Source organism: Ambystoma mexicanum, chromosome 3p (genome assembly GCF_040938575.1).
Source record: "Ambystoma mexicanum isolate Mex_15411 chromosome 3p, UKY_AmexF1_1, whole genome shotgun sequence".
NCBI lineage: Eukaryota > Metazoa > Chordata > Amphibia > Caudata > Ambystomatidae > Ambystoma > Ambystoma mexicanum.
Genome location: NC_090925.1, coordinates 549,650,602 through 549,666,054, shown reverse-complemented (window position 1 = coordinate 549,666,054; position 15,453 = coordinate 549,650,602). Strand labels below are relative to the sequence as shown.

Genomic DNA, 15,453 nt, shown 5'->3' with positions numbered 1-15,453 from the left:
TAAAAATTTCTTATAAAAAAAAGTATTGATTTGCTAGTGGCTGAGCATACTGATGCTCCATTTCTGGCAAAGGAGCGTATTTTATTCACTGATGATGCAGTTCTTCTCTCATTGACCAGGACAGGCTTACAAAGGCAACTGGCAGTCTTTGAGAGTTTTTGGGAGAAAAGTAGACTCGCTATAAACATCCCAAAAACCCAATAGTTGGTATTTAGTAGAAATCGGGCCAAGAGAGCGCCACGGTTGGTAACCAGCTCAAGAGGCTGGACCATTGAACAGGTAACAAGGAATGACTACCTGTGGATCTAGCTGGCGGCTAATTGTGGGTGGAAAGATCAGGTGAATCAGGCACGTTTAAAGTTGACCAGGCACTGTGGGGTCTTATCCAAATGTATTCAGGCCAATGGAATGGGCCCAGTAAGTGTCATTTTAAAGATCTATAGGAGTCAACCCAAGCAGGCCCCTCTTAATTGTGCTGAATTGTGAGGCATTTGCAATACTAATTTGCTCCAGTTTGGGGAGAAGACATTTCTTAAATCATCCTTGGGGTTTGCCGGTTAATGCACCTAACATATTGTTTTTTGGGGAGTTGGGCCTACAGAGCATCGGCTTCATATGCCAAATGAGGCCGGTGTTGGTCTGGGCTAGACTCTGGTCAAATAGTAATCTGGTCCCCTAAAGAAGAGCGGGTAGGGATGTTTTATCCCAGCGAGGTGGTTCTAACTTGCCTTGGTTATTGGCAATTAAAAAGGAATTGATGATCTTGGCATGGACAGTCAATGGCTCCAACCCAAATTAATCCTGGAAAATTTTAAAATGCAATTAAAGAAGGCTTAGGAGAGCAGATGGGAGAAAGAAACCTGAATAAAGCTTGCACATTCAGCTAGCCTAGCCCCCTTGCCTGTTATGGAAAGAGAACCCTAGCTTTGAAAGTTATTTGGATAAAATGCAGTTGAATCTTATGAAAGCCCTCTATATGAATCTTCATTTTGGCACTCTTCCCCTTGGTAGCTTAAAGCACTATTGGAACCTGAGCAGTTCGGCAGTCTGTCCCTTTTGCCTTAATAAAATTGAAAGTGCAACCCATTTTATCTTGTTTGGCCCAGAATATCTTCATTGCAGGAAAAAATATTTGGTACCGCTTTTTAAACCGTTTTATGTGAGACGTGTCAACAATGCACTTCATTTTGGTCTAGGAGGGTGGCAACTCACAGTATGGGGAATTATCTACTCCAGGCCTGGAGGAAGAGACTTAAATAAGTCCCCGTTGTGGTGGAAAATTCCCTGTTCCAGGTTGACGATCTGTTTGTTCTAAGATTTTAACCGGAGGATTTTAATCAATTTCACGTTTCTTAATCTGCGTAATTTAACTGAAGTTTCAATCCAGTATGTGATGCTATATTTTAATTAAGTCTGTTTTTTATTTATCAATTATTATATGTTGTGAATTATTGCTGTGACTTTTGATCTACTCTGGATCGAAATAAAGTTTAATATCATAGATCATAATTTGGACCATAAATAAAGAACAATATTTTTGTCACTTCAGAAATCTAACACTGTGACAATCAAATGGGGCAAAATGAATTGAGAAGCAGTGCAGAAGCGATGCAAAGCCCAAACAAATTCTGCCTTTGGCTGCAGTGGAGCCCCTGTGCGGAAAACGGACGCTGCACTCCCCCTCCTTTTTCCCAGTACAGATCAACAATAACTTTTCCCTGCACCAGTGAAGCAAATCTAATAGAGGCGTTTAGCCATGAACCGGCCCTCCTTAGGTTACAAATAGATGTAAAGTATGATTTTATTTTTGTGGTTAATAAATTTAACAAAAATATTGTAAAGTCAAACCTATTGTTTTCAGCTTCCTAGGGTATCTCTATATTTCTTCTAAAGACTCCGCTAGAGCAAAACGCATCACTAAAGTGGAAGATCACAATATAGAGGTAGGCAGCCTATGCAGTATTTCAGCTAATCATTTGGCTAAATCACCAAACCTCACGGTTATCGCAAGGTGCGTATGCCCCGTCCCCTAAAAAACTAGAGGGATATTAGTCCGATTCTTCTCTGCTCGAAGACTCATGTATAGAACCTGAATCATTGACAATCTTAAAAGCATTACTGGCATTTAGTAATAATATACACAAAGACCAACAAATATTAAAACCGAAGGTGTTCCAACTGAGAAAAAATATATTATCGATACAAGAGGCAGGTCAATTTAGGGAAGAGGGCATGGCTAAGGCCGACAGGGTAAATAGCTCACTCCGTTAGACTTTGGCATCGTACTAGGCACCTGGAGGCAACGATTCAAGGTCATGTAATAGCAGACAAATGGCCATTAGTAATCAGCAAAAAATTTACCAAAAAGAAAAATCATACCAATATAAGTGGTACGGATAACTTAAAAGCAGCAACAGTAAGACACGGTCTGGCTGCTGCCTTGACAAAAAAAATATGTAGTGCTGCGAGACAGCAAGCAGTTTCTTAATAAGAACAAAAAAAGATCAGGAAGCCCATGAAAGGAAACCACAAGGATACATCACGGGCCTTGGTCTTAATTGTAGTAATAGACCTATTAAAGCTGTGATTGTTAGGCAGAATTATATATAGTACCCTTTGGGAACACCACACACAATTAAGACTACAAGTGACAGTACAATTTCACCTTTGGTACAAGCCTGTACTACACAGTGAAGTGGTAGCGATGGCTGAGCAGCCAGACTTATCTCAAGAGTAAGTGAGCAGTATCAAATAGTTACACAAAGGAAAGCAATTACTAGGATTCAAACAAACACTGACTCATGGTTTCCAAGTAAAATAATATACATTTATTTACTTTTTAGTTATATAACATTTCCCTATCATAAAGCAGTTTAAAATCACAATATTAATACACCACACCTCTCCCAATAAGTTCCAGACAAGTTAAGCTCACAAAATGAAGTGGGAGTAAAACGGCACTCCAACAATTTAAAAAGGAGGGAAAGACAAAGTTAATAGGAATTGAACCACAGCAACAGGTAAGTACTCAGGGCAATTGAGCAAGAGGGACTACAATGATAGGATCAGGTAGAAAAGGCTTGGGGCCAAAGTCAATGGGTCAAAAGTCTTTTGCTGAAGATCACACGGTTCAGGGTAAATTGCGGTAAAGTTTGTGCCACGGATTCCGGACGAGTGTCATGGTCACTAGTCAAGAGCCTAGTTCCCCACTACAGACAAGGTCCCAATGGACCCAGTCTTGGCGCCTATGGCACCAAGCTCATTTCAAAGTGTGCTTAGCACACAGAACATCAGGGCACGTGCAGCAAGGCCGGGCGGGGCCCGATTACCACTGAGAAGGCACGTGCAGAAGACTGAAGGAGGAGATAGGTGGGGCCACAGGGCGGAGCCTAGAGGGAGTGGCTGGGGCCAGGCTATATAAGCCAGCCCCACCCGAACACTGGCGCTTCGCGTTAGTTTGCTATCAGCAACGTAACGCTCACCGCAGACCAGAAGAACCTTACCTGATCCAGCATGTGCGCTCCCAGTCTCCGGAGCCCTTCGCCACCTACCTGAAACAACGCGCACACATCCAGCCACCTCGACCATTTTATCTGGAAAGCATCTTCGCTGGAGGCCTTGTCATTCGCTTCCTCTCTACAACCGCTGCGCTCGCCTTACTTGAGATCGCACCACCGTCTGAAGCACAGCCATCTGCCTTCACTCAGCAGTCGCAGCGCATGCCTTACCTGTGATTGCTTCGTCGCTGGAAGCCTCGCCATCAGCTCCCGACTCGGCCGCAGTCATACTCACACCTTCTTTGGGTGCTGTCTCCATGTGAATCTACGTCTCCGACCACCATCAGGAGCCAGGTACCGGCCTCCAGCCATCGCCAACCTGCCGCATCTGCAAAGAGAGTAAAAGACACAAGGTGAGCAATAGCGTAGACTTTCACCCGTTAAAGCGGCGTAATTTACGAACTTGGTACAATCTCAGAAATCACCAGCTTACCTACCAGTGGTGGAAATTCCCGGAGCGGCTTCCTTTTGCCATCAAGCGCTCCTGGGTCATCTTGATTGCTACAGGGGGGAAAAAGGACAACATACCTTACAAGCAATAAGTGTCATTACAAGGACAGACAATACGAAAGTCATAAGAACACTTACCTTCAAGGCGGAACGGTCGCAGCCGGTCTGGACCTCCGCAATCAGGACCAGTGATGTAACTAGGTGCATCCACAGCGCCCCTGCTGAAGGAAAGCAGGACGGAGAGCTCACCCTTACATACTATCAGGTTCCGCCTTCCAGACCCACGAAGAGGCAGTTGTTGGGCGAGAGAAGCAGTCTGAGGCGTCAACTACAGGGAGGGCTCCAACTGCGCCCCAATGCCCCCCGCAGAGACCAGGTTAGCGGAACAAACCAGGTGAGCGGAACAACGAGGTTGGTTGGTAGAAAAGTTAGTTCAAAGAGAAGAGAAGGACAAGCCCTCGGATTGGAGAAAGATTTCAAACCCTTTCACCGTGGCCGAACGAAACGAACAACCGGATTTGCACAGTACCTTAAAACGGAGAAGAAGCTGTAGCTGAGGCGGACGTTCCTGGTAGTTCCTGCAGGCTCACGGTTCCTGAAGCGACTGTCGGACTGACAAAAAGTAGGAAGACTGGAGGGTCCTGCACCACCCAGGGAAGAAACCAGCAGCATAGTGAAATAACAAATAAAAGGTGCGCTCCTTAAAATCCAAGCAGGGTCCGACCTTCCTGGCTATCCAGTCCACTGTAGCTCTGTACAGCGGATTCGATCAGAGGAGGGGTCCTAGCTTGCAGTTTGGGCAAACTGGTTGGTCCCACCAGCTCAAGGGAAGAAGTTTCCTGGAGGATCTTCTGTCGTCGGATTCTGAAGATTCGGACCTGCAGCACGGCTTCACCGGGTGGTTGTCATTGTAGGGGTCCTCTTCCATCAGCTCCTCGTTGGTTCTTTCGTTCCAGTGGCGACTCTGCCTTTCCAGTCCCAGAGACCTGCTTTTTATGCGGTTTTCCCCCATTCACACAGCCTGGCTGTCAGTCACACAGCAGGGTGGCTGTCCTGGCAAGGACAGTCACCCAGCCAATCAAACAGGAGTGCGACTTGGGTTACCAAGGGAACCCATGGCAGGGGTCCTAAGAGTCCTCCCTCACATCCTGCCTACCCATACTTTCAGGCGCCATAAGGAGGGCTTCTATGCAGAAGCCCGCGAAAAGACGGCGAACAAAGGGACCAAACCTGGTTTGGCGTGCAGAGTAAAACACGAGAAAGACTTTAACAAAAAGAAATGGCGGATAAACCCAGCCGGAGCCGAAATAAAAGATATTTGGTCAAGCGGGTTTATGTTCGAGGCTAATAAAATAGTCTGTGGTATGAAAAATAGGGTAGTTACCACTGCCACCAGCCAAATCATGATGAAAAGGGAGCAAAACAGTGCTCCAAGAGCAACAGACACAAAGGGATACGAATTAACCCTTTCCAATACTTCGTGTAAGATGGGTTGTACTGGGTCTGTGATTTAAAGGGACTACATAAAGTTAATGGAAACTTTACATGTTTCTGGGAGACAGTCATCAGTCCCAGAAAAATGGAGTCAGTGGGAAGTCTAAAAGACAACCCTGTGTCACTGCACTGAGGGTGCTGTGTAATGCACAAACAAATGATGCTCATGGAGTAGGTGAGGCTGCAGAGCCCAAGATCACACAAATGGTAAAAACACACACAGCAAAACACATGTAAGAGTGGGGAAAAGGCTCACACTCTTACCAGGTGAAAAAAAATAAACCCTAGAAATCCAGCAAAGCTGCTGAGGGACTCATTAGGTAAGGGAAATCAGCCATCTATGAGAATTCTCCCTAACAGTGATAAAGGAAAACGGCACAATAAAAGAAAAGAAAATGTCTTCCTCTCAGTAAGAAACACAGAAGATTATAAAGAAGCTACTACGGTGGCTAGATTTACAAGATTTGACCAAATTAAAAAAATCTGCAGGGGAATTATAGCAGAAAATAATAAGCCTGATGACTTGCTCTTAGTGAGGAAGAATATGTTTGATTTGGTGCTGCTTTGCTCACAAAGCACATGGCGTCTAATAGAATAAAAATCATTGATCAGTATGCCACTATTGAAAGCCCATATTTGAATAGACCAAATGTAAATGAAGTACATCAAAGCTCTTTTCTACAAATTATTACTAGTCATGATTTGAAATTAGTACTGATTCCACATGAATCGTGGGAACACAATTGGGCTGTGCTCCATCTAGTCTCTCCCATAATTACAGAACTGATTATGACTCGGTCAAATTACTTTTTGAAAATGGGATACGACTGGCAAAAGTGGTAACTAAAACACAAAGATAAAAAAGCCATCACAACGCCACCACAGAGATACATTTACCAGAGAATGTGAAAAGTGACATTGTTGGAAACATTTGTGCTTCATTACAGTGTCACAAAGAACTGATAGGCACACAAAATCATCAAGCACAAAAGTTCCTAGGATTTGACGGGTTGAATGACAGATGAACATGATTGATAAATATGTTATTATAAGATTTTTTAATACGAGAAGTTATAGTTCTTTTATGGATAATGTTGAGGGATTACACCTTTTGGTCACAGCGAACACATTCTTACTTCAAGAGACTTGGGTAATATAGGACAAGATAATTCATTTTTTTCTATTTTTCAAAGAAAAGCTCAGAAAAATGTAATAGACTGCCTTTTTGGAGAGCTAATAGCAGTAGTCCAACATTTAAATGCCACAGAATTCCCCATGCTAACTTTTTGGAGCAGGTATTAGTTGTAAAAGTGTAAATAATTATAAACAAAGAAAAATTGAGATATTGTTGGTAAATATAAACAATCTGCCGGCAAATGATAAACTGGAGATGATTGTGGAATATTTAGAAGCACCGATTGAGACATGGTTAAAAAAGCATCTTAGTGGTCCAGATTATCTGATAGGTGACTTACATTTTCACTGCCATAGGTTTCCAAAAAGAAGTGTTACTAACCTAAGAGTATAGCTACTTGAAAATGATCATCATGTTTGGGCCATGGGCCCAGCGGATGAAGATGCTATGGAGGACATCAGTCATTGGCTATGTCTTTTCCAGTCTTATCAGCTATTCCAGTTGGTTAATGTAAAAAGCCAAGATTGTTTTTTCACTTGGACGAATGGTTTACATTATTCATGTATTGACTTTGTATTAACAACAGAAATTGGTTTTATGATGATGAATACATTGTATTCATGACCCTAGAGAGGTGAGAGGAAATTGTGTAAAATGGGCAGAGAAACTTGATTAAAGCCAGTGCAAAATTAATAGATAAGTTGATATGGGGATGAGGAGCCTAAATTTACTAGCATACTGACATTTTGTAAGATCACTAAGACAGTAATTGACCAATTAGCTTTGGAACAGCAAAAAAGAATAGCCATTGCAAACAATACGCATAATAAGGGAAGCGATTATGAAATTACAAGAAAAAAACAAATAACGTATGAAATTGCACAGTGTAAAAGGAAATAAGTGGCTGATGTATATACACAAGGAAAAGAAAGGAGCTTTAGTATAAAATTCAAGAACTGGCATAAAATGCACAAGGAAACAATGGTGTCAGCACAATGGAAGATTATGTTCAATATATTGAAAGGTAAAGATACAAAAATATTCAAGCATATCTTCCATAAACATAATATAGGACAAATGTCCATGAGGGAAATCAACCCGATATCTAGGTAGGTATGGGGAAACTACATCTTATCCTTATACCATTGAAATACTGTATCAGAAATTGGGGAGCAGTACCAAGCATTAACAGAGACGATGTACATTACATTTAAGGATGAAGATTTTGAAAAGATCATAATAGAACTAAAGCCGTCCAGAGCACGAGGACCGGATGGCATCCCTAATGCACCGTATAAAACTAAGATGTTGATATGGACTAAAATTATGTATATTATTTTTCAGAACATTTTGAACATTGCAGGAGCAACGTGCTTGCCTTGAAAACAAGACTGTGGAGCGACAGGTTCGATCTCCGGGTCCACGCTTAGAAACATCTGGGTATTAAGGGTGTCATAAATAACCAATTGAAATGCATTTCCCTTGGACTCTGGATGGTGGTACCTGAAAGCAGTTTACAATTTTGTCTCTGGCTCCCACACCTACAGGAGACTAGATCCACCAGTCTAAATTCCATTTTTTGGTGCCCTGCTTGTTCCATTCTGAGCAAGTCTCTGGTCAGATTTGTTTTTGCCATATGCTTGCAGCACCACTTTCAGTCCCAAAGTCCCAGAGCAAATGGAGTGCAACATTTTGATCTCCATTTACACATAGATTAGGCTAGGACTACTGGTTGCTACAGTGAGTACCTTAAACTTCCTTCTACATCCTTGCCCCTTTATCGCAAACCTTTGCGAGACTACCAAATCACCTTCCTGGTGAGCTATCCCCTTTTCTTCGCCAAAAACACTTCAACATTTACCTCTTGAGCAGGCACTTTGGTCACATTTAATTTACTTCATGCGTTTACTATGTCTTTTACTTTATGTGCATTTTTACATTGTAAAGCAGGCAATGTATATGGTAAAGCTAACTGCAAGGTTATGGTCTGGGTCAAGAAGGGGTTGAGGGAAGAATATGGGTTTGAAAACAGAGGTACGGGGGGAGTCTCCCCTTGTAATGACCAAGTAAATGTTAGACGTGAGACTGAAGTAAACGTATGAAGAGGTACATCTGGTGAGGTGAATGCTGAAGTAAACTACCTCTTCAAGACGCTGACTTAGCCTAGGGTGATTGTTGGCATGAATGACTGATGATCAGAGGCAAAGGACGGCTCCTACAGAGACAGCTCCAAATCATATCTGCAGGTATCGGCAGTAGAAGCAAGAAGCCAACAATAAGAAAGTGTGGCAAGGGCGGGGACAGAAGCAATTACTTCACGCCATACTACCCTACCACTCAACCCTAGAAGCCAAACTATTGTAAAAAATGTTATACCGTGGTGGCATTGAACTTAAAAGCCCGCCTAATAGCATTGCTGTGATACTGTTGCATCGGGAAAGTGTGCCTAAACAGCATATCTGTGGTATAGTTGCATCTAGAAAGGGGGAATTCCCAGTTGAATTTAGGAGCGTCCCTAAGATCCTCACTGTGCAAAGTTGAATTTAGAAGTGTGCCTAATAACGCGCCTTGCTTGAATTTAGAAGTGTGCCTAATAGCGTGCCTTGGTCAACTTTAGAAGTGTGCCTATTAGCGTAGATAGAATTACTAGATAGAATTGTGACTGATAGCATAACCCCCACGTAGGTGCATTGTGAATGATAGCATATCGCACTCTTAGCCGAGTTGTGATTGTTAGCTTGTGCCACGCTCGGAGGGAATTGTGAAGATTAACATGGATCACATTTATACAGAGTTCTGAATGTTAGCATGTACCACATTTTAGACACAATTGTGATAAACTGCATGTGCCTAAACCGTCATTGTGTTGAGGTTGAACTTAGTAAGTGTCCCCGTATAGTGTCACTGTGTTAATTGCTAAACCTAGAAATATGCCTAAAGCGTCACTGTGTCAAAGTCGAATCTAGAAGGTCTTCCCAACGTCATTGAGTATGCCCAAATAGCGTCACTGTGTTAAAACTGAATTTAGAAATGTGCCCTCATAGCATCTCTGAGCTAATGTTGAATCTAGAAGCTATTCCGTCATCATTGAGTGTGCCCAATAGCGTCCCTATGTTAAAGCTGAACTTAGAGCGTGCCCTAATAGCATCACTGGGCTAATGTTGAATCTAGACAGTACTCCAACATCATTGAATGTGCCCAATAGCATCCCTATGTTAAAGCTGAACTTAGAAAGTGCCCTCATAGCATCACTGGGCTAATGTTGAATCTAGACAGTACTCCAACATCATTGAGTGTGCCCAATAGCGTCACTTTGTTAAAGCTGAACTTATTAACGTGCCTTAATAGCGTAACTGTAGTAGAAATTCATTTAGTAGGTATTCCCAACATTCACTGAGTGTAGCTGGTCGCATACACTTTACTGATTACCACAATATCCCATTACTACGCTTCCTCTCTCCTATACACCATAATTCAGCTAGAACACAGCAGTACTATGACACATTCGGTAAAGCTATTCTCATACTAACATTACCCATCAAACTACCCATCATCCTTATAAAACAGATAGCTAGCACCCACCGTCTATCTTAGGCGTCTCTTCAGGCCTAACGCAGCCAGAACTCAGTCTGAATGTCCACCCTCCCGACTGAACGCATTCAATTGATCTCCTCTGCACCACACCTACCGTTAAGAAGCAGCTATCATGCAACAACCACACCAGCTGCACACATACCTGGTGCACCCACGCACTCCAACTCTTTCTCTCTCTCTCAATTGACTCAAACTGCGGTTCCCGAGGGCGTTCAACCTAACAGCGCCTTGAGACTATACCAATGGTATATAAGGTGCTATACAAATGCAAAATAACATAACATAACATTGGACAGATTCCTTCATCATGGAGGCAGTCAGTGATGATCCTGATATATAAAAAAGGGATCAAGGGATTCACCTGCAAACTATCGAATCCTGGCAATGATTGACTCAAGTGTTGAGGTGTTCTGTAAATTACTATTGGGATACATTAATCAGTGGATTGAGAAAGAAAATATTCTCTGGGCACAGCAATCAGGTTTTAATACAGTGATGAATCTTTCGATCTTAATGTATTTTATTCGGGATACTTTATTGAATAAAAATAAGACCCTGTGCATTTGTTTTATTGATTTTACAAAGGCATTTGATATAGTGGATAGACACATTGCATGGGATAAATTGAAAGAAGGGAATTTACATAAGCACATTTGTTATTTTATAAAAGCACTTTATATGAACAACAATGCCTGTATCAAACTAACTTGGAAAGTGAACTGAGTAAAGAGTTAGAAGTTAATTATGCCCTGAAACAGGGTTGTACATTAGCGCCAACCCCGTTTCATATACATCTGGCCACATTAGGCAGGGCTTTACTAAATTGTGTCAAACCTCCTCCTCGCATCTCATTGTGCCCGATTGCCTGGTCATCATATGCTGATGATATTGTGGTCTTTGATCAGACAGCGATAGGCTTACAGCATAGTCTTAAGGCACTCGAAAAATATGCCTTAGATCATGGTTTCATTATTAACTTACAGAAAACCAAAATTATGACTATAAAATCTAATGGAAGAAATGTAAAGAGATACAACTGGACAATATAAGGTACTAAGTTGGAGGAAGTAAATGGGTACCTCTACCTTGGAGCACTTTTCACAAATAACATGAACGAACTTAAGTTTGCTAAAAATATAGAGAATTAAGTTTTAGCGAAATATACAGCCATCAGATCATTTATTTGTTCAAAGGTGACATTGTACTTAGTATTTTATATGGGCTAGAGGTTTATACAGTGAAAGAAACCTCATGGCTACGTAAACTGGAGGGAAAACTATGGAGGATGGCCCACTGGCTATCGCAGGCTGTGTTAGTGTAAGCGATTTGTAGTGATCTAGGGCTAGTTTCACTTAGCACGAGAAAGATGATAGCTATGTGCAATTTCTATCTGATGAATTATGGTCATAATAAATCCCTTGATTCACTTTTTCTGGAGAAAGATGGGAACTTTGTTAATGTTAACGTATTAAAACCCTGGATAAAAGATATTAAATACTTCCTTGAGAAAATAGGCTGCTTACTTGAATCGACTGAAAGTTTGACATATTTATTTAAAGAAATAAAACAAAAAGCAGGGGTTTGGGATCGCAGTATCAGAAGTTCCTATTTATCTGGAAAAAACAGCTGAATGCGCCTTGTGTCTATGTAATGAATTTGCAAAATATTTTTGAGTCGGTTTAATATTGCTTTTAAGATTTAATCAACTCCTGACTTTGGCTATCACGGGTGCTTGGCATAACATACCGCTGAACATATATGTAGATTATGTAACACGGCAATTGAAACCAATTGACACTGGTTGACGGACTGTGCGGAACTAGGATTATATGAAAAGGCATATTTATATCAGGGTTATGATATGAATTTTATCTCTTCTGATGAATTTTGGTCTTACTTATTCGTCGTGGAAAATTTGGTCAAGGATTTTTGCGATATTTTATCTATGGAGTGAAATTATGAAGAAATAAATGGGATGGCACCATTACATTAGCGGTGGAGGCTTGTTTTGCATTTAGATAAACTTTCTAGACTGATTTGTAAGTATTAATTTAATTGCCCATTTTATTCACGTGATGATGTACTGCTTTTATGCTTTTTTCCTTTAATATGTAAAAGGTTATAATTAACCAATAAAAAAGTATAAAGAGTTCTTTTATGTGTTTTATTAATCTTGGGTTGGTTTGTTCTTTTTTGTGTGTGATGCAAGGTATTTGTGTTTTTTAAGTGTAGGTAACATTAAAAATAATTATGAAATGTATGCAAATACATGGAAAAGTGTTTTTGTAAATCATTTTCAGTTTTTCTATACTAATTTTTGTAAAACTTTGCTAGGGTGAATAATGCATTTGGTTATTTAATATTTTTTGCTCTTGCAGAGTCTTTTGAAGAAATATGGAGATACCCTAGGAAGCTGAAAACAATAGAGTAGATTTTACTATCCCGTTCAGTTTTTTTTGTAGTGCAATATGTTGTTTTTTACCATTTGTTTTCAGTCCGACAGTCCTGCCTGCTTGCATATGTTAATACATGTAATCCAGACTGCTCACCAGTGTGCTTACACAGACTTTGTTTTTGGAACAAATACTAATAGAGTCAGAATATAAAACCGCTTTAATGAAAATGTTTCTCTTTCGTTAAACTGTTAAACTTTTATTCTATTCAGAGAGACACACTGGATGCTGATATCCATATTGACACAGAAGACCAAGGAATGTACAAATACATGTCATCACAACATCTTTTTAAGTTACTGGACTGCCTCCAGGAGTCTCATTCATTTGCAAAAGCGTTCAACTCGAACAGTGAGCAGCGGACAGCACTGTGGAGAGCAGGTAAATGTTCTAACCTAGCATTTGCCTCACCTGCCCACAACTATCAACTCCACTGGAGCCTCATTTCGCTGGGATATTACCTGCAAGCTATATAGGACAACGTGAGAGTGCTACTTGTGGCGGCTGCTGAATCAATGGTGTTGGGATGCAGCCCTTCCTATTATGCACAGGTTGTCTGTTTGATTCTATCGTGCAACGCATCCCCAAACAGTGCTGTGCATGACACAGAATTGGCCTAGTGGCTGCAGAAATACAATAAATGCTTTCATGTTAGGATCTGTCCCAAGTAAGGCCTGCATGACCTCTGTTCTTGCAGGAACTAGGTAGCACAAGGGTCCTTAGCCCATAGGTATGCATGAACGCCTCTATTTGGATACCCTCCCCATGTCCTGCAGAAGCTGGATGCATAGGGAAGTTGTCAATCAACTCCCCGCCCTCTACCAGCTCCCCTTCTTCATGTCTTTTGTATTGTAGCTAAAAGAAGCCTGAGCAGGGCGTAAGCATAGGGTGTATAAAATTCTTTTTTTTTTAAACTTGTTGTCCGAATGTGTATGTGCTTATTGGGCTGTAGTGCGTGGTTAGATACCATGAAACTGTTTCACAGCAATTACTGGCATGTATTGGACTGGCTTGACAATGTGTTTTACAGGGCTTTGCTGGCATAAATTGTTGAGATAGGCCCCATGGTTTTTCCACCCTGTGATTCTGGGCTGTTTCCAAGATGAATGGTCTCAAGACAATGGGCCTCATCACGACTGTGGCGGTAAATGTGGCGGATTATCCGCCGGACCTATTTAGCGCTAACGCCAAGGCCCCCGGCGGATAATCCTCCAGATCACGAGTTATCGTGCACGCGCCCCGGTCCATGGCGTTAGCGCAAATAGCACGAACCTTTAAATCCGGCGCACCATGCGCTACGGTCATGTCGCGCTCATAGCGCGCGCCCATAGCACGCGCTATGAGCGTGCGGGAAACGCGTCACCGCAGGAACAGGAAATAAAGCGGCAGCCATCTTGGAAATCACAATCCGTCGGATATCACAGCTTCTGGAAGCCACCACGGGATCCAAGGCCAAAACATGTCTCAGGAGCGCACTAGGGGCAAGTCCGCCCTGGACAGGATGAGGAAGCCCAAATTCAGTGATCAGGAGCTAGCAGTACTGGTCGAGGAGGCACAGATACACCACGAGGAGCTGCAGCAGCGAAAAACTAGTGGCCAGCGCAGAGCCCAAATATGGCGAACCATCAGCCAAAGGGTCAGTGCTGTGGGGCGTGTGCCCCGGGATGGGGAGGATTGCCGCAAGCGCCTGAATGACCTGAGCGTGCGAGTCTGTGGCATCCTGTCACAGCACAGGAGTGTAAGCAGGGCCACTGAAGGAGGCCCACCCCCACCCAAACTCTCACCTTGGGAGGAGAAAATGACAGCCCTGATAGACGTTGGAACCATCGAGGGCATTGGTGGAGCGGAGGCAGGGACTGGCATCGACCCAACGGTAGGTGAGTCCCATCCCCAAATACATGCAGCTGAAAGTACCACACATGCAGACCCTTAGTGAATGAAAGCGAAGACATGTGTCTGAGGTACTGCATACACCCATAAGTGAGGCCTACATCCCTAGAACGGTAGTGCTGCCTAGACGACCCCGTATGTGCAGTGCATGAATGACAGGGGCAGGGGATAGACTTCCATAGCCATAGGACATCTACATAGAGTTGGAGTGTGCATGAACACACCCCCAAAACCCAGAGCACAGTGCACCCCAACCAGGCATTCCCATGCAGTGTACCTCTATACACATTCACAACAAGCACCACATGGCGACTGAACAGAATGCAAGTTGAATGCGTCATTATTACTGTCTTCAATCACACTTGTTGGCATGACCTGCATCACACCCTATTTAACCCACAGGCACACGTCGATCCCAACGGGACGAAGATGATGGGGAGGAGGCCACACCAACACAGCGCCCACAGCACCGCGCCTCCACCAGCACCCCACAAAGAGGCCACACCGAAGGGAGATGACCCAGGCCAACACCCACCTCACCCCAACGCAGCCCCGCCAGACAGCAGCGGCAGCCACATGGCCGCAGGGAGGCAACCGCCAGCTCACCCCAAGCCACCATTCACAGCCCCGATGCTGAGGGAGAGAAGTCTGCATCGGAGCCCGACGGGGGAGCAACACCTCCACGTGGCCATCATACCGTAGGACAACACTCTACCGGAAGTAGTGAGGCTGAAGGGATGATTACACCCCAGGGAAGCCCAAGCCCAGGCACACAGCATGCAGGTAGTCGACATGTGCCTGTGCGTCGTGTCCGCACACCGCAGCCCGACGTGGACACGCCATCTTATGGGAACCCAGAAGACCGGCACTCTGAGCCAGG

At 43.0% G+C, this 15,453-nt stretch overlaps 1 protein-coding gene across 1 annotated transcript in view; it reads left to right on the top strand.

Moving 5' to 3' along the window:
- ARFGEF2 (ARF guanine nucleotide exchange factor 2) overlaps positions 1-15,453 on the top strand; it is a 2,106,550-nt gene that overhangs the window by 1,697,157 nt on the left and 393,940 nt on the right. The window contains exon 36 of the mRNA XM_069651280.1: positions 12,896-13,064. Coding sequence (XP_069507381.1) covers positions 12,896-13,064 — 169 coding nt within the window. The remainder of the gene's footprint in view (positions 1-12,895; positions 13,065-15,453) is intronic.